Here is a 20,154-nt window from a genome sequence, read left to right as displayed (position 1 = left end):
TCCTCCATTACTTTTAGATGGATATTCGACCGAACAACACGATCTACATTAACAATCTCAACGAAAAAGTAAAAAAGGATGAGCTGAAAAAATCTTTGTATGCAATTTTCTCCCAATTTGGTCAAATTTTGGATATAGTTGCCTTAAAAACTTTGAAAATGAGAGGCCAAGCATTTGTCATTTTTAAAGAAATTCAGAGCTCCACTAATGCTCTTAGATCGATGCAAGGATTTCCATTTTATGATAAACCAATGGTATGTAGTTTTAAATATTTTTATTATAGAAACATGTTTTCTGATTGACTGATGTTTAACACCCAGGACCTCAATTATTTTTGACCCTTCGCTTCGTTAGCGAACATTCGCTATCTGTATACTGTACAGATATGAAGCGAATACGTTCGATAATGAAGCGAAGGGTCAAAAATCGGGGTCCTGGCTGTGTTTAGGGATATTTATAAACTTACGTTGAGGGCGTTACGAAGCATATGTCCTGTATACCGCATTTGCCACTGTACGTTATGACACAGCCCACCGTTAATGTAGTACAAAGAGATATATCGAGGGTTTAGTATCAAACAACGTTAACTACAAAAACATAAAGTGGCAGAAAATGCGAAAAACTGTTTTGAAACGTAATATTGGCCAACAAATTTGTGATTACGTAGGCAAAATACATTACAATAGAAATCTGTAAATTTATATAGTATTATTATGGTTTCTGTGACATATTGTAAAAACTATTACAGGTTATTGATATTCTACAGAGAAAAAAATATAATTTTTTTCTAATAATGACCTGATATTTGTTGACGCTTTTTGATATTACTGATATATATTTTTTGTAACTGTTAACGGCGCACCTGATAATAATAGTTTTACTACAGGGTCAGTACTGCTGGGTGAAAATGTAAAAATGTAATTTCCCTAAAATGTTGCGAAAATTTCCCTGATATTTCCCCTTTTTCAGGATATCCAGTTTGACTTTAACTTACGTTCGCTGATATTTTCAAAATTTTCAGGATATCCAATGCAGCACTAACCCTGTATTATTAAAAATGTTATAAGTGTATTTAAATAAAAAACTTTATTTTTCTAATAACATACAAATAATAAACTTATGAAATTTCTAAATACTTATACCATCTTTAAACGTCTTCATCTTCTGAAATATTTTCATTATGATCATCACCCCTTCCTTAAAGATTTTCATTTTGATTATTGTGCATCAGTCTTATATTTATTCAACCTAAATAAAATGGGGCAACTTCAAAAATTACAAAATCGTGGTATGCGTATAATATTAAGAATGGGTCGATTGACACCGATAAAGTTAATGCTGAATACATTGAACTGGTTTTCGGTATATCAAAGGTTTCAATATTTTGCATTGATTTTGGTTTATAAAATTAAAAACAATATAGCTCCCGATTATTTTCAGCAATTTATTAATTTTCCTAATATACACATACACGATACTCGAAATAAAAATAACATATACTTTTCTAAAATGAATTATAGCAGCTCAATGAATTCATTAATATTTAGAGGTTTCAGAGAATTTAATGAATTGCCTAATGAATTAAAAGACTGTAGGATAGTTAAAAGTTTTAAAGATAAATTAAAGGTTTTCCGTAAAAATTTAAAGTAGTATGTATTTGAATTGGCGGAGAACGTGCACAATATTTTTGTTTATTTTTATTGCCCATTATTGGTTGGTGAACTTGTTAATTTGATAATAATTCGTTATTAATTTTGATTATAATTGTTATTAATTTATTATTATTTTTTAATTTATTATTACATTTATTATTTTTTTATTGAATTTTTTTATGGTGAATCATTGTATTGATTGATTTTATTTCGTTTTATATGTAAAAAAAATGTATTTAAGTTAAATTTGTATATTAGGTTACCTATTTTGAAATAAAGATATCTATCTATCAAAAAAAAAAAGATTCTAGTAAAAGAAGTGATATTGTTCTTTAATTTTTGCTCACAGAGTTCTACTAAACCTTGTTAACTTTTTATTATTAATCGTTAATGGTTTGTCATATTTTCTTCTTGGCACAAGTTTGTTAATAATTGAAAATGTTGGAAGTTGCCTTCTCTGTATTTTAAATTTCGTAAAGTTGTCTGATTTAAAATTATATTTGAAATAACTGTGTGCAGTGTCTTATTTTATAATAATATGTATATTGTAGCCAAACTATGTTCAACCATTTGACAACATTCCCTTTAATGTCAATTTTTATCACTGTACATAGTGTACATAAACCATCCCGATGGATCATAAATTTCCAAGCCGTTACTCACGTTTTCGATGTGGGCACGGACCATATCACATTCAATTTGGGAATGTCTGGGCTCAAAAAATAACTGGTCGATTTTTGAAATATTTAGTGTTACAACAGCAAACAGAAACATTGCGGAAACAATTGAATTTCCATTTTGGCCCGAGCAAGTTTCAGAAATAAAAGCGAAGTCTTTCCCAGTAACTTCACTTTTCATTGTATTTGTAAGGCAAGAGGCTACCTCAGAAGATCCAAGACCCGCTAGTGCTTCGTGTCATACAAAGTTTTGTGCTACAACTGGACATTTTAAATATTAAATAACTACGACAAATATATACGTAACCGGCAATAAGAAAATAACATATATGTTTTCTTTTAACTTCGGCAAAATTAAAAAATTTAATGACTAATCAGATTATTGTAATCATGTAATGAGTAATCAGATGGAAGAATCAAACAACATCGAAAATAAAGAGAGAGAGAGAATATATGTTTATTGTCTAAGAAAAAATCTGGTTGACAAACACTGTTTAAGAGTTTTAAATAAATAAATTAAATTAAAATATGACTAAATATAAAATATAACACATAACACATTTACATTATATAACAACTACAAAATATGTAGTATTGTCAAAAATAAAAAACAAACAAACTACAAGCTGTAAAACTAAATCACAAACAATAATGACAAACAAATTGACAAAAAAAAAATATACACAAGATCACAAATACATCAGCTCCAATGGTCCTCAAAAAATTCTGTCAGATCATAATAGGCCCTCTTAGCGAGCAGTCTATCTAATGAATTTCTAAACTTTCTAATAGTTTCCAAATTTTTTATTTCACTAGGTAGTTTATTAAAAATTTTGATGCCGTTAAAAATAAATGAGTCTTTGACTAGTGTGCTTCTAGGTGTAATCAAAGCTAAATTGCTAGCAAATCGTCCAGATCGATTATTATTTTCATATAGATGTTTATTCTTAAAAATAATGCTTGCCGTTTCCAAAATGAAAAGAGATACAAGTGTAAGGATACTGTGTTTAAGGCCGGCCATTGGTAATGTTATAAGTATAGCCGATCCCATCACCTTTATAAAGTACACCACTCATAATCTAGAGCATATATGTATACCGAAAAATGCTTAACCTACTAACAATATATGTCGCTAGTTCCAGCCATATTTTTGTTATCCTACCTATTGTGTATTGTTTATAAAAAAATGTGAAAGTTTTGCTTTTTTCTCAGTAAATATAAGAGCGTTTATATCTAAATTACTTAAGTATTTAAATGAATTTCATGATAAAATTCCGTTTAGCACTACAGTAGAAGTAATGGAAGGATATAACGTTAAAAAAATGTGAATTAATAAAGTACTTTTTGCGTGGTGTACTTTTAAAATAAATTTCTGAAATTAATAGAAATTGGCATGTGAAACGTAAATATTCGACATATAATACGAATACAGTATAGGAATCTGTAAGAATCTAAGCTCTGTTAATGTAGCCATTATGTATAAGATGGCGCTACGAAAAATATTATATACATGTGCAAAATTCAGGAGCGGTATGGCCCGTTTGAAACTTTCCTTTGGAAATTTCGGTACTGTATAGAGAGTAATACCGTTTTGAGGGATGCGGGTGGTTCATTATTGCGTACTTGGAATAATATCAGGGCCCCGTAACCGGGCGTGCAACGCGTGCGGTGCACGCGTGCGTAACCCCAATGGGGCGCCAAACCGAAGGATTGGTAAATAAGAAATATTTATTTTAAATGAGATAATCATTTTTTATATACAATTTTATTTATTTCATGAACAGCTAGAGAAATCTCAAAAATCAAATATTGTGTTATTACTGAAAAAATGATTATTCCCGTCCTGAAATGTTGAACGTACTCCGTCTAAAATATATTACATTTTATTGTCCCTTCCTAATTTTTTTCTTTGAAGTATGTAGATAGATTGAATTACGCTTGCCATATGAAAATCAAACATCAAATCACACTCCTTGACGACTAGAAACATAAATTAGTACCCATAACGCAACTTAGCAGTTTTACTCCTATAAAGTGAATCTTTTACTCTAATGATAATTACCCTTAAGTAAACACATACTCTATGAATTATGATTATGTATTTAACTTGGGTATTACCTTTTCCCGTAAAATTAATAATGTATTAATAATAATTAAAATTAATAATTAATAAAATTAATATGAAACCATATGGTTGCTAGTTATGCAGACACCCTATATAAAATTTGTTTGAAAACTTTGATATAACAAAATATTATTGTTTATTTACTTGAATGTATATTTTTAATTTAATACACAGGGTGCTTCATTCATGTTGCAAAAAAATTTAAGGGGAAAGACGCAAAATGTCGCCTCTCAAAATTTTCCTGTGTTTTAAATGTGTTCATTTTTTTCGAATACTGAGAAAACTAATAAGTATTTTTAAAAAAATTAAACGCAGAATGAAAGAAAACGTTATTGCCGAGGGCCGACAGTCCCTTAGAATAAATAAAAAGTTTCTTTTGAATTAAATATTTGCAATTCACTAAATTTTCTCTGTTTTCACTAAGTTTTCAGTAGAAGTTTTTTCAGGAGAAGAATAGGAGAAGTTTTAATTGTAGAACAGTTTAAAAATTTGGAACGTCAGATTACGAAAACGCTCCATGTATTTTTTCGAACAGAACTTCCAATTGATTTGTTACTGTTTCATTAAACTCTCATGCAAAAATCATATTGCTATTTATCAAAAATATAATTCCTGCCATTTGACATGTTCTTCGTGTTAAACTTATTAAAATGCCCAGTTGGTGATAATACCAGTCTGATTTTTGCATAAGAGTTTAATGAAATCGTAACAAATCAGTTGGAAGTTCTGTCAGACAAAATACATGGAACGTTTTCGTAGTCTGATGTTCCAAATTTTTAACCTGTTCCACAATTAAAGCTTCGCCTGTTTCAGTGTTCCCGTACATCAAAGTTTGTCCGACTAGACACAGTTAAGTTAAAAATTTTCAGCTTGTTATTAATCAACTTCTTTTTTGTACGCGAGATCCAAGCCTATAATTCAAATTTAACTTATAAATAAGTGATTTTTACTCAGGTCAGCCGTTATGATGAAACATTTTATTTTAGGGAATATAGTATGGTATAGTTAGACCCATACCCAGACATCCAAAGTGAAAGTTATCCTCCAACACCAAATTGTTCTATATGGTCCACATAATGTTCAGAAAAAAGTCACACCATTTTGAGCGTCGGGTTTGGGGGGGAGAGGGGGGAGAAATCGGTAAATTCGTAGTTTTTTACGTTTTTCGTCAATATTTCTAAAACTATGCGATTTAGCATGAACAACCTTCTATACAAAATTGTTCTACATTAAATTTGAAACAAAAAAGGTCCTATGCATAACCCTTCTAAAATGAACGGTTCCAAAGTTACGGAGGTAGTATGTTATAATTGGTCCAAAAAAGGCCTAACCCAGACATCCGAAGTAAAAGTTTTCCTGCAACACCAAATTGTTCTATATGGTCCACATATGAGTGATCGCGTCTAACCTTAATTTATACCGTTTTTTTTTAGTTGTTATATGCATGTTTATCCGATTTTTTTGCCGGTACGGCGAGCTCTATTTCAAAAATCTTCTAGTTTCCTCCAAATAATATTTTTTCTAGATTTTTTGTGATATTATAAATAAAATAAGTTTCTTGACATTTTTCTCCAAAGTTAATGGTTTTAAAGTTATAAGCGATTTAAATCCGAAAAATGCCAAAACGCATTTTTGGATTTTAAATCGCTTATAACTTTAAAACTGTTAACTTTTGAGAAAAATGTCAAGAAACTTATTTTATTTAAAATGTCCCAAAAAATCTAGAAAAAATATTTTTTGGAGGAAAACTGGAGATTTTTGAAATAGAGCGCGCCGCACCGACAAAAAAATCGGATGGACATGTATATTTAACAATTAAAACACGACGGTTTAAATTAGGGTTAGACACAATCACTCTTTAGAATCTTCAAGCTGAATGTTTAAACTTCAATTTAAGAATCTGGCAACCTCAAAAGTTCTAATTTAAATATGAGTTTTTAGGCCTCGTAAATGAGCATTTTCGCACTTTTCAGATTTTTATGCCCGGTTGCACCAACAGATCTTAAGCTTAAGTCGAGAATATCATAAGAATTAATATAATATAGTTATAATATATTACAATAAGAATACCATAATATAATAAGAGATATAATTGATAATAAGGTAAGAATCTAAAATTATGGTGCAACTCAAGTGATACTCAAGGAGGCCCTATTTATAAGTAGAGCTTAGCTAATCTGCAACTTAAGATCTGTTGGTGCAACCAGGCATAAATCGCCTATAACTCGAAAACTATCAATTTTTGAAAAAAATTACAAGATACCTTTCTTGTTTAGAATGACCCACTAAACTTAAAAATATATGTTCCGGGGCAAAAAAACGTGATCTTTTCTATTTGTTTATAAAAATTGTTTAAACAGTTTCTGCCCAAAAATTCCGCCCGGCACCCTTCAGATTTGTTTAGAGGGGACATGTTTGAATAGGAATCCACAAAGAAACCGAATCAGAAATTTTCCCAGACGGGAGCGGTCTCACCACATGGACTAAAATAGATTTCTCCAATACTTTTGGTTTAGATTTTACCACGAGATACGAGCACAGTATTTATCCAAGTAAAATTTTCAGCGAGACCCCGTCCTTAAACCGCCTACTAAAAAATTAAAAGTTCGCACCTGATATATAAAACGATTTCGAGTCATCTTAGCGAGGCCGCACCTGCATACTCTCTGTACTTAACTAAACTATCGACTCACTAAAAATTCTGCCGTTTGCGGCCTCGCTTAGATATCTATTGCGTTATTTCTCCGATAGAGGCAGCATCTCTCGGGAAAGAATCTTTTCTCTCTGTTGCGCCGGCATTTGGGGACCTCTCTTTCATACAACGGCCGGCCTTAATAAATAAAGGTTTACACGTTTCTCTAGAATTTACCTGGCACAACAGGCGTACTGCCTTTTTTTGAAGCAAAAACACACTACTGAAAAGCTCCTGACTACACGCTCCCCAAAACTGAATTGCGAATCTAAGATGTGACTCTACTAGTGCAAAGTACACAGTTCTTGCTTGGGCAAAACCAAGCTCCCTTCTAGGCGACCGTATTGCATAGCATCCAGATGCAAGTTTTGAATTCAAGGCTTCAATATGCGATTTAAATTTAAGGTCAGGATCAATATTCAGGCCAAGAAACCTGACGGACAGCTGAGGTTCAAGTTCCAGATGTAATTCAGGCATAACATGTTTAAAACACAGAAGCTTGGTTTTAGAAGTGTTTAATGTCAAAAAGTTCGCCGTGCACCAATTTTCAATCATTAAGAGTTCCCTACCTACAGATTGGCGTAAGACATTCAAATCTTTAGCATGCCATTTAAGAGTGGTATCATCTGCATAAAGGGTGAAATGAGCAGATACATCAAGGTAGGCTAAATCGTTTATATATACCAAAAACAGAACTGGTCCCAATACCGAGCCTTGGGGCACTCCCCAAGTTACATTCATCAAGTCAGAGTCACAGTCTGTCCTAACAAACTGACTCCTACCCGACAAATATGACTCCATCCAACTCAGTGACTTATCTTTAATTCCGTAGTGTTTAAGCTTCTGCAGCAGCAATCCATGATTGACACAGTCAAAAGCCTTCGTCAAATCACAGAACACTGCCGCAACCATCTCGCCTAAATTAATATTATTGTAAGCTATCTCTAAAAAACTGAAAATCGCGTCGGTCGTGCCAGTGTTACCACGGAAACCAAACTGTTTCGGACTTAGTAGTTGGTTAACCTCTAAAAATTGTATTAATCTTGCTTTAACAATTTTCTCTATTATTTTTGCCAACGTAGGTATCAGAGAAATTGGCCTGTAATTGGAAGGGTTTATGTGATCTCCACCCTTGTGCAATGGAATTACAACATTTATCTTCAGGAAATCGGGAAATGTGCCAGCATTAAAACTATCATTAATTAAAATAGATAAAACATCCAAAGCAGAGTTTGGTAGATTATTGCAAACTCTTATAGAGATGTCATCATAACCCGAAGAGTTTTTGTTTCTGATTGATTTAAATATCTCTTTCAATTCCTCAACATTAGTATCATAAATTATGAAGGGACACATAACTTCTGTTTTCTTCAGATATGACAAAGGATCTGTACCATGTCTCAACTGTGCTGTTAAAGTTTCGGCTATGCTACAGTAAAATTCATTACAGTCATTTGGAAGTGGAGTGTGATGACTATTACCTGATCTGTGTTTGCCCCTTAATTCATTTATTATAGACCAAGTTTCCCTAGTTACATTTGAGGAGTTTTCTATTCTATGCTTGTAGCAGTTTTCTTTTGCAGTTTTAATAACATTTCTGTATATCTTTTTATATTGATTATAATAGGTAACAAACCATTCATCTTGGTAATATTTTTTGATATAATGGAGCGATCTCATGGTTTTGCAGGAATTTTTAATGCCATTTGTAATCCAAGGTTTTCTATTTTTAATTTTAATCTTTTGTTTAGGAAAAGATGTAACAAAAATGAGAAAACTTCTGTTGGAGTGAAAGTAAAAAGAAAGATATACTCCAACAGAAGTAAGGAAAAAAAAGAAGAATGGTAACTAAAAATGAAGAGAGATAGTGGTGTGTGGGGGAAGAAAAGGATGAAGTGACTTCTACGTTGAGAAGCCGCAATAGGAAAAATAAAAAATACTACTTTGCAGTAGTACTGAAGAAAGGGGGATTAGAAGGGATAGAAGTAAAGTGGGAAGAGACAGAGGCAAACTGAATAGAGTTGGCTAGCTATAGATGCAAGAGAGCAACTTGACACTCAAGGATGGATACGGCTCGTTTGCATGCCTGTCGAAGAACAGTAGCTCTATATAGATAGTAATGATGACTAAAAGATGAAATAATAAAATAAGAATAATGTACTGAAGAGGAATGAAGATGAATAATTTCTAAAGACGAACAAGATAAATAAATCTAACAAATCATGGGCGCCATGAAAATGATCTTCGATCATTCTCCCAGGTATCTTATACTGCTGTCAGATATTAAATATATCAAACCTGTAATAATGAACATAAAGGAATAATAAAAATAAATGATATACAAAATAAATAAACATATTTATTAAAAATAACTACCAGATTTTTAACAATCTCTGAGTTAAGCAAGTTCATATTATGCTGTGACTCTAAAATGACATAAGTTATACAAGAAGATATATATATTTTAAAGATAACAACAATAATGTTATCTGTTACAAACTTAAATATAAGTACCTCTTACTAACATATAGGGTACAAAATTACATAAGTCTTCTACCAAATGGTTATAGTACGCCTGCTACGTACAACTAAAGGAAACCGACGAAGATGAAAATAATACAAATAAATAGGCCCAAGCCTCACTAAGAGAAAATACAATACTGAATAAAGCAAAATTAAATATACAAATGAATAAACGTTATAGAAGTGAAGTTAAGAAAAATACCGACAAAATGACCTAAATTAACCGAGCAAATGCAATGAAATAAAGTAACGACGAAGTAACCGAACAAACGAAATAAAGCGAATAAATACAATATTTGGGAAACAAGCAAGTAATGTTACAAAATAAATTTACCCGAATTACATAAACCAATATCAAAGCAATAATAAAGTATTAAAAACCTAATTTTCTCTAGGCTTATTCCTGTGCACAAGAAGTTACCGTAGATACAAAGTTTGGGAACCAAATAATCTAATATACAAATACATATGTCAAAAAAAACAGAGGTAACCTAAATCTGGAAAAAAAACATAGTGTATTTAACAGATAGTCTGAAATATAAAAAAAACCAATAGTTACTAAAACTCCTCACTAAATGTTCCCAAACGAGGTTGCGGTTGCATCCTAGAAAATGAGCATCACTATGATGCACCTCCATGCACCTCCATGCCCCCCCGTAGGCCCAGGTGGCAGGACGAAAAGGAGCTGGAATGTCCCCCAAAAAGCTTGTTCCCAAAACATACTCCCAGTTTGACTTGGCGGTAGCTGCAATAAGGTCAAGGTGGCTTCCCTAGGTAGTCAAGGTGGGTACGACATCACATGAGGGCTAGTTTTCTTCCAAATGGCGGTTAATTTTTTATTCCTCTTCCACTGATGGTACTCCCATCCTTACTCCAGGAAACCCGTACTCCAGGAAACAAGTGGTGGTAACTTTTTACTATACTTCCAAACTTAGTTGAAATAAAAATTAATTTCGAAGAAATTAACCGCCATTTACGGTACTAACCACCAACACCAACCTGTCAACCTCGCAGCCACCGGCCAAGTGCCTCTCATTCCTCCCACAGTCAGCGAGGAAAACGTCAAACTCTCACGGAACACGAATTAAACGACAAGGAACGGTTCAACAACTATGTTCCGCACAGTGTGACGTCACATGAGAAGTCCTTTACGATAAATTAAAGAATTTAAATGGGAGGTCAAGAGAAAATAATTATTTTTTTAAAAATAATTACAGCGCTAAAAATGATAATATAACGGGTGGACCGTTACAATCCCCTCCTACTCGGGAAAAAAAAATTTTTTAACCAAAAAAAATTTTTTTTTTTAAACTTCAAAATATTAACAACTAAATTTACAATAGTCTAACAATCCACGTTGATTCGCAAGATTACTTCTAAATATAAACTAATGGTCAAGGAAAAATAAATCAATACATGACTCAAACTCATACTAAAATGTTACTATGTTACTCTCTGCTACCAAATATTAACATATATTGCTCAAAAGTCAAAACAAAACTAAATATTGTACTTAAGTTCAGAATAATAACTGAGTGTCGAATTGGGCACTAAAACCAAAATTGAACTATCCATGGACATCAGATTTATAAAGGGTATATCCAAGAACGGAACAACCAGGAAAAGGTGTGAGCCAATTCGAACCATATCAAAAGTAAATGTACCAAAGTGAATAAAAAAAATCAGTAACTAAAATAGGTAAAGAATTGAACACTTTATCCAAAACTGAACTAACAATGGACACCAGATTCATAATAGTATATCCAGAGAAGAACAATCAGGAAGATTTATGGAACAATTCTCACTAATGTCAAATAATACCAATAATAAACATACCAAAGGAATCCAAAACTCAATAACCAAAATAAATGTGGAATCGGACACTTAATCCAAAGTCGAACTATCAGTGGACACCAGATTCATAAAAGGCATATCCAAAGAAGAAAGACCAGGCAAATTTATGGACCAATTCACACCAATACTAAACCACATAAACAGATCAGGTCTACGTACACCCACATCCGGTAATACGAACCTATCCAACCAAATACACAAAATAAATGAAGAATCGGACACTTATCCAGAATCGGACTATCAATGGACACCAGATTTATATAAGAGTATATCCCAAGAAGAACGATCAGGCAAATTTATGGACCAATTCTTACTAATACTAAATAAACTAAATTATTGGATCCAATGGTAACTAATACTGAACAAAATAAATAAATTAGGTCTATATACACCCTCATCCGGTAATCTGGACCTATCCAAACTAAGTAATCAAAATAAGTCAGAATAAATATTGCTAACAGACTAAGTAACAGAGAGGTAACCAAACTAAATCAAAGGTAAGGTAAATACTTAAAGTGTATTGACTAAAGTATTCTAGAAAATACATAAACTAATTCATGCTGGTATTCGCGAACTATAGCATGTTGCTACAACAGATGTATGAGAATAACCAGACTTAGATAAGGTACTAATATAAGAATAAGTAAGGAAGAAAACAGAATGAATGGTGAACTTACAAGGTCTATGGCACTATGATAAATAATAGGAAGAAAAAAAAATATGATAAGTGATAGGGAAAAAATTGACGAGAACGAGCACAATTTTAAATAAAACTGCAAATTCATGCGTTCTCACATACGTACATAGAATTATTCAGGAAATATTCCAGAATCTGAATAACAAAACTAATGCCTAAGGAAAGAAGTGGGAATATACTCAAATGAACAACTCATCTGTCTAAACACTCCAAATACTGACTTAACGAACCTACTATGTATAGGGATGGCCTAAGCATTGATTTATAAACAAGTGCGCAAGATATTTATCCATGTTTACTCATCAACTCAAAGTACAAACATACTATGAAGTAAAAGGCCTAATATGAACTAAATACTTCCCTATTAAATTGTAAAAAAAAACTGAAATAAGTAAACTGATTACAGAAAAATGTTTAGGAAATGTAATGATGAAAAGACATCTGCCTACTCTGCCATGAGGACATAGATTACGAAACCGGACAGCAGTGATCAGTTGCTGAATTTCGAACCCACGTATTCACCAACTTTGAGCATCAACAGACTAAGTAGTTTCTAAGAAGAAATATGAAAGACTCAAGAATTCATACATACTTACATCAAAATTCCAAACTAATTCCAGAATCATACTGTGTAGGATAGAAGGATATAAATTATTATAAAGTGTTTAAGATATTGGAGACAAATAATGTTAATAGAGTAACCCAATAACAAATTAAAAACCACATCTTTCCAGTATGGCAAATTCAATAATAAGATATAAATATGATCAAAAAAAAATTAGTAAGTAATCAAATATTCCAAATAATATAACACATAACCTGAGATAAGTAGTGCATAACATACAGTTCCATAATAATATCCATATTAAACAAGAGTACTTGTATGAGCTTACCTGTCCAAATAAGTATATAAATATATAATAATTCAACAACCCTTCTAACTTAAGGGGTTAGGTGTGCAAAAACTAAACAAAAATACAAGTGAAGTTCTGATTAATTGTATAATCCTACTGACAGGATTAGCAATTAATAACATTGACTCATAATAATAATTACAATGCACCATGCCTAATACCAAAAAAAAGTTAAACTCATACATAAAGTACTACATAATAATTAAATTAATAAGTAATAAATTAAAAGTCATCAACAACAAAGCCAAAGATGAAATCAAGCAATGTATGTAGGTACCTGCATTATCAGATGACAAAAAAAATATCAGACTAAAATTTCTAACCATACTAAAGATTGAGCTAAGCTAAAGACAAACAGAAGAAGAGATTAGCTTGAACAACACTGTTAAGGTAATCTTCTTCTGAAGACTGTTCTATAACTTAGTAGGAAAATAGTATCAATGTTTCCTAACTAATAAAGAATTTATATTTAAATCTCAACCTAAAGTATCTGATTTCTATGAGCATTATATTATGGTACCCACATTGATATAATATTATTATCAACAATAATAAAACTAGAAACTGAGATGGATAATGGAACTACTTTACTATACAATAATTATAATTGTTATATTTAACACTACCAATTAAAGAAAAATAGTTTGGATGACCATCTGTAACCATCCGAACCATGCGAATTCAACGTATCATGTATAGAAACTAATGTCTGGACTGATATTGCTTTGTGGTGTGTGCCTGTCTTACCAAACAACCCAAATATCAAAAATAACAAATATAAAATATAATCTAAAGTTTGTAAGACAAAGATACATATGGAGAAAATATTAGCGACACACCAACAAATCAAAATGCCAGCAAAATATATAAATAATCAAATCAATAAAGTAAATAAAATACCTAAATACTGAAAATAATTTCTAGTTAGGTGTAAAATATAACCACACTAGAAAAAAAAAATATATGCATATAGTCAATAATTAATTGTACGTGCAAACATACTACCATTGGTAGAAGGACTAAAAATCCATAATAAAAGAACATATGTCAGATATGTATACTCAGTCTAAATACACAAATAAGTTTCCAATAAAAATACAAAATTCAAACTAAAATATGAGCTGTACCACTATAACTGAAAATGAGGTATCAAAAATAAACTAACCAAAACCAAAAGAAGCAGTATAAGTCTACCTGTTTATTATTAATAAAAATTTTAAAGACCAAAAATAAATCAGAAGTAACATGTATACAAAGATATCAAAAAGTTAATAATACAAAAATTCCAATAAAATAAAAATGAACTAAAAGAACTACTGTCTTAAAACCATAAACGGTTGGCACCACGCATTGGGCAGCCAGTGTAACAAAAATAAGAAAACTTCTGTTGGAGTGAAAGTAAAAAGAAAGATATACTCCAACAGAAGTAAGGAAAAAAAAGAAGAATGGTAACTAAAAATGAAGAGAGATAGTGGTGTGTGGGGGAAGAAAAGGATGAAGTGACTTCTACGTTGAGAAGCCGCAATAGGAAAAATAAAAAATACTACTTTGCAGTAGTACTGAAGAAAGGGGGATTAGAAGGGATAGAAGTAAAGTGGGAAGAGACAGAGGCAAACTGAATAGAGTTGGCTAGCTATAGATGCAAGAGAGCAACTTGACACTCAAGGATGGATACGGCTCGTTTGCATGCCTGTCGAAGAACAGTAGCTCTATATAGATAGTAATGATGACTAAAAGATGAAATAATAAAATAAGAATAATGTACTGAAGAGGAATGAAGATGAATAATTTCTAAAGACGAACAAGATAAATAAATCTAACAAATCATGGGCGCCATGAAAATGATCTTCGATCATTCTCCCAGGTATCTTATACTGCTGTCAGATATTAAATATATCAAACCTGTAATAATGAACATAAAGGAATAATAAAAATAAATGATATACAAAATAAATAAACATATTTATTAAAAATAACTACCAGATTTTTAACAATCTCTGAGTTAAGCAAGTTCATATTATGCTGTGACTCTAAAATGACATAAGTTATACAAGAAGATATATATATTTTAAAGATAACAACAATAATGTTATCTGTTACAAACTTAAATATAAGTACCTCTTACTAACATATAGGGTACAAAATTACATAAGTCTTCTACCAAATGGTTATAGTACGCCTGCTACGTACAACTAAAGGAAACCGACGAAGATGAAAATAATACAAATAAATAGGCCCAAGCCTCACTAAGAGAAAATACAATACTGAATAAAGCAAAATTAAATATACAAATGAATAAACGTTATAGAAGTGAAGTTAAGAAAAATACCGACAAAATGACCTAAATTAACCGAGCAAATGCAATGAAATAAAGTAACGACGAAGTAACCGAACAAACGAAATAAAGCGAATAAATACAATATTTGGGAAACAAGCAAGTAATGTTACAAAATAAATTTACCCGAATTACATAAACCAATATCAAAGCAATAATAAAGTATTAAAAACCTAATTTTCTCTAGGCTTATTCCTGTGCACAAGAAGTTACCGTAGATACAAAGTTTGGGAACCAAATAATCTAATATACAAATACATATGTCAAAAAAAACAGAGGTAACCTAAATCTGGAAAAAAAACATAGTGTATTTAACAGATAGTCTGAAATATAAAAAAAACCAATAGTTACTAAAACTCCTCACTAAATGTTCCCAAACGAGGTTGCGGTTGCATCCTAGAAAATGAGCATCACTATGATGCACCTCCATGCACCTCCATGCCCCCCCGTAGGCCCAGGTGGCAGGACGAAAAGGAGCTGGAATGTCCCCCAAAAAGCTTGTTCCCAAAACATACTCCCAGTTTGACTTGGCGGTAGCTGCAATAAGGTCAAGGTGGCTTCCCTAGGTAGTCAAGGTGGGTACGACATCACATGAGGGCTAGTTTTCTTCCAAATGGCGGTTAATTTTTTATTCCTCTTCCACTGATGGTACTCCCATCCTTACTCCAGGAAACCCGTACTCCAGGAAACAAGTGGTGGTAACTTTTTACTATACTTCCAAACTTAGTTGAAATAAAAATTAATTTCGAAGAAATTAACCGCCATTTACGGTACTAACCACCAACACCAACCTGTCAACCTCGCAGCCACCGGCCAAGTGCCTCTCATTCCTCCCACAGTCAGCGAGGAAAACGTCAAACTCTCACGGAACACGAATTAAACGACAAGGAACGGTTCAACAACTATGTTCCGCACAGTGTGACGTCACATGAGAAGTCCTTTACGATAAATTAAAGAATTTAAATGGGAGGTCAAGAGAAAATAATTATTTTTTTAAAAATAATTACAGCGCTAAAAATGATAATATAACGGGTGGACCGTTACAAAGACCTTTCAAAAAATTTACATATTGTATTATGAAATGATTTAAATGGCTCAGACGATTGTGATAGGAGAGAATACCAGTCAAGACTCTCGCACTTTAATCTAAATTTACCAAAGTTAGATTTACTATACAGGCGACCAATTTTAAATTTATTTACACTATCTTTACCTTTACTAAATTTCTTAATTTTGATAGAAGCAACAACTGCCTTATGGTCTGACAGATTGGGGTCAAATACAATACATTGAACATAATCCTTCTCAAAGTTAGAACAGAAATAATCTATTAGAGTTTGAGACAATTTAGTGACACGTGTTGCTTCATTAACATGCATTTTTAAATTAAAACAAGTGAGTAAGTTTTTTATTTTCTTTACTTCATTGCAATCATAGTTCAGAAAGTCAATATTAAAATCACCCGTCAGGATTATTTGACTTTATTTGACTAAACAAATGTATTTAGCTATTCAGTATCAAAATGACGTTTTTCAAACAAATACGAATTATAATAATAACGCTGTCTACAATTACAGCTTAATAAATTAGTGTCAATAAACGGTAACAGTGATAACTGTTTTTGATGTATCGAGAAATTCACTGTGAAATAACGTTATCACCTTTTAGATGTTTTTGACATGAATAACTTTTTCACAATTGGTAGTTAACGTTTAATATATTTTGTAATCTGCTTCAGATAGAGATACAGGTTTTTGTTACTAAATGAAGTCGAAAACGGTGAACTCGATTATAGATATATCTCAATTTCACAAAAAATGTAGATAACGTTGTTTGACACTAAACCCTCGATATTTAAGGAGTTTGGTATCAAAGACGGACAACTCCATTTTTTTCAAAATTGAGTTAATGGTATAGTCTTATAGGATTTTTTACAAAGAATTCAAATCTGAATTGCTTTAGTTTCAAAAGCTGCTAGAACATGCAAGAAATTGCATTTCAAAACGAGCACCAGTTTCAGAAACGGACAGCTCCAACTTGATTTTGTAGTAAAATCGGACTACTCCATTACAGCCAATCGAAAGGTAGTATTGCGTTTCAAATTTGCAACAGTTTATGATGTTATTTTTCCAAAAAATTCAACTGAACGTAGTTGAAGCACCTAAAAATTAAGCCAGGAAGAGATTAGTCGACAAAAATGGTTGACATTGGGTTCAAAAACGGACAGCTCCAGAGCTTGGTTGCAATATCGGCCAACTCCATTTTCTTTATTGATTTTAGGGAATAAATAAATATATTTACATTTTCGTTATTCAAAAGTATTAAGAGACGCTAGAATAATATTCATAAAAAAATCTCAATTGGATGTAGAGAATATAAGTTTCAGTTTTTCAGCTTTCCTGAAAAAAGTACAAAATGGAGTAGTCCGTCTTTGATACTCAGCTCCTCATTTGTCTCATAACGCAGCCTAGGTGTTAACGTTTCAATTTCTACTCCGGAATTGATACTGATTTTTCAACACAGTTGTCAGAAATCCTGTTTCTATTATCTGAATATTTTTCAACCATTTTAATTTTATTTCTTGTGCATTGCACTAGGCACATTTTTCTAATGTTAATTTTTAGCGTATCCAATATGCCAAGCAGGATTCAGATGTTATATGTAAATTGAAAGGAACATTCCAAGAAAGACCTAAGAAAATTAAGCCTCCAGTACCTAAAGATGAAGAGACGCCAAGGAAGAAAAAGAAGAACAAGGATCCCAACAGGATACCAGGTGGAGCTAACGCTGAGCAACCTCCTAACCAAATTCTTTTCCTTACAAATCTACCAGATGAGACTAGTGAGATGATGTTATCCATGTTGTTCAACCAGTAAGTATTACAAAGAGTTCACATAAAATTATACTTATATTTCCTTTGGAAAAACTGTTTTCGTAAAATGAAAGCACATGAGGTGCTTAAAAGCAAAATGCATTCAGTTTAGTCCAAAGATGTCACTTTTGAGAAAAGGGCAAAAACAGTGTTCTTGTAGTTCCTTCTCTTATTGGAGGTTGACTTTCATAACAGCTATCCATACCTTAGTAGTGGCTGCTTTGAAAAGATCTAGTAAGCTGCAACTATATCACTCTTTTAGGTTTAAAAACCACTCTCGTAGGCAAAAACGGTGGTCACTTCATATTAAGATATTTTATTTTCAAAACATGTAAAATATGTTTAGATATTGAGTTTCCAAATTATAATTTTGAACATGGATTTTATTTGTTCTGCTTCCAAAAATATATTTTACATTTCAGTCAAAAATACATTGGATGATTTCTTTATATTCTTAATAATAAAAAAATTTCTGTTCAGCAGGTGCTTCTTCTGTTGTATGACTCATAAATCTTTTTCCACTTCTACACTAAATTGACGTAAAACTTTAAGCATGTATTAGGTTGCCAGTCAGACACAAAATTCAATTCATCTTTTTGCTTTTTGACATCAGACAATTTTTTCTTGATTAGTAAGGTATTGTCTATATAGCAATTTTTGAAGGATTAGTGCTTAAGAGCGTAGGCGCAAATATTTTATGGCTATTCCTACTTTTTCTTTCTTTACAGGGGTGAGTAACTCATTAAAATAAACATTATAGAAGTTTTCAGGAACTTTTTACCCTCGGTAATGATGTAATCTTTCATTCTGCATTTAAATTTTTCCAAAAGTACTTATTAGTTTTCTCAGGATTCGAAAAAAATGAATGCATTTAAAACACTTTGGAACAAAATTTAGCGCCTACGCTCTTAAAATATTTTTTTCTTTGCATAATGAATTTGAAATTATCAATAGGGCGGTAATAAAACTGTTCTACTTGGATTAAAATCATATGTTGGGATTTTGCTACTCGCTTGAATTGGAGCTTTTTTGAATGATGAAATTTATAGTACCATTGAGAAATTGATTAAAAATCATCTACTGTCTCTTGTTTCCAATCAAAAATATCTATGTCAACACTGAGTTGTCTTATGGTTGCATACTTTGAATTAATTTATACATTTGGATCCTCGATAATTTCTTGTTTGTTGAACTGCTTTCACAAAGATTGAGAAAACGATCTGATGGTAAGAAAGAATGGTTTCATGCAGAAATTATCAATTCTACATTCTCAAAACTCTTAGGAGTGACTACCAGCCCTGTGTGCTCCCATAGCAATCATAGTTTTATTTATGTTATGGCTGCCACAGCTATCATCAAAGAGCCTCTTAATTTGTATGGATATACCTACGTTTTGCAGACAACTAAATACACATGACGCTACCTCATTTGAACCTTTTGGGGTTTCTTAAGTCCATACATAGCTAAAGCAATTATTTGGAGATATCTTGCACTGAGAACTACCAACAACTATAGAAAATTGAAAAGGAGGGTTTCTGTAAATGAAGAAAATGTATTAGTCTAGTTAGTAGTCTTGTTGCTACATACTACATACACTCTGAGGTATCACCCCAACACACAGTGTGTCGATTAGAACAAGCTAGGTGGACAAAATTATTTTTCATCATATTTACATTTGTATCGAGCAATAATATAATTTGAGAATAAAATAAATCATTTATTAGTTAAAAACTGAATCAGAGAGGTCTAGAAGCCTAGAAACTAAATAAAAAAATTAAAAACAAAAGCTTTTCTATATTTAATACATTATAAA

General features: G+C 31.9%; 1 protein-coding gene across 1 annotated transcript in view; it reads left to right on the top strand.

Moving 5' to 3' along the window:
* The window catches only part of LOC126884670 (U1 small nuclear ribonucleoprotein A), a 35,423-nt gene that overhangs the window by 222 nt on the left and 15,047 nt on the right, over positions 1 to 20,154 (top strand). Inside the window, exons 2-3 of the mRNA XM_050650742.1 lie at positions 18 to 254; positions 18,094 to 18,341. Coding sequence (XP_050506699.1) covers positions 18 to 254; positions 18,094 to 18,341 — 485 coding nt within the window. The remainder of the gene's footprint in view (positions 1 to 17; positions 255 to 18,093; positions 18,342 to 20,154) is intronic.

Source organism: Diabrotica virgifera, chromosome 5 (assembly GCF_917563875.1).
Source record: "Diabrotica virgifera virgifera chromosome 5, PGI_DIABVI_V3a".
Lineage (NCBI taxonomy): Eukaryota > Metazoa > Arthropoda > Insecta > Coleoptera > Chrysomelidae > Diabrotica > Diabrotica virgifera.
The sequence above is the reverse complement of the archived record's forward strand: the minus strand, read 5'-3'. Positions and strand labels throughout refer to the sequence as shown.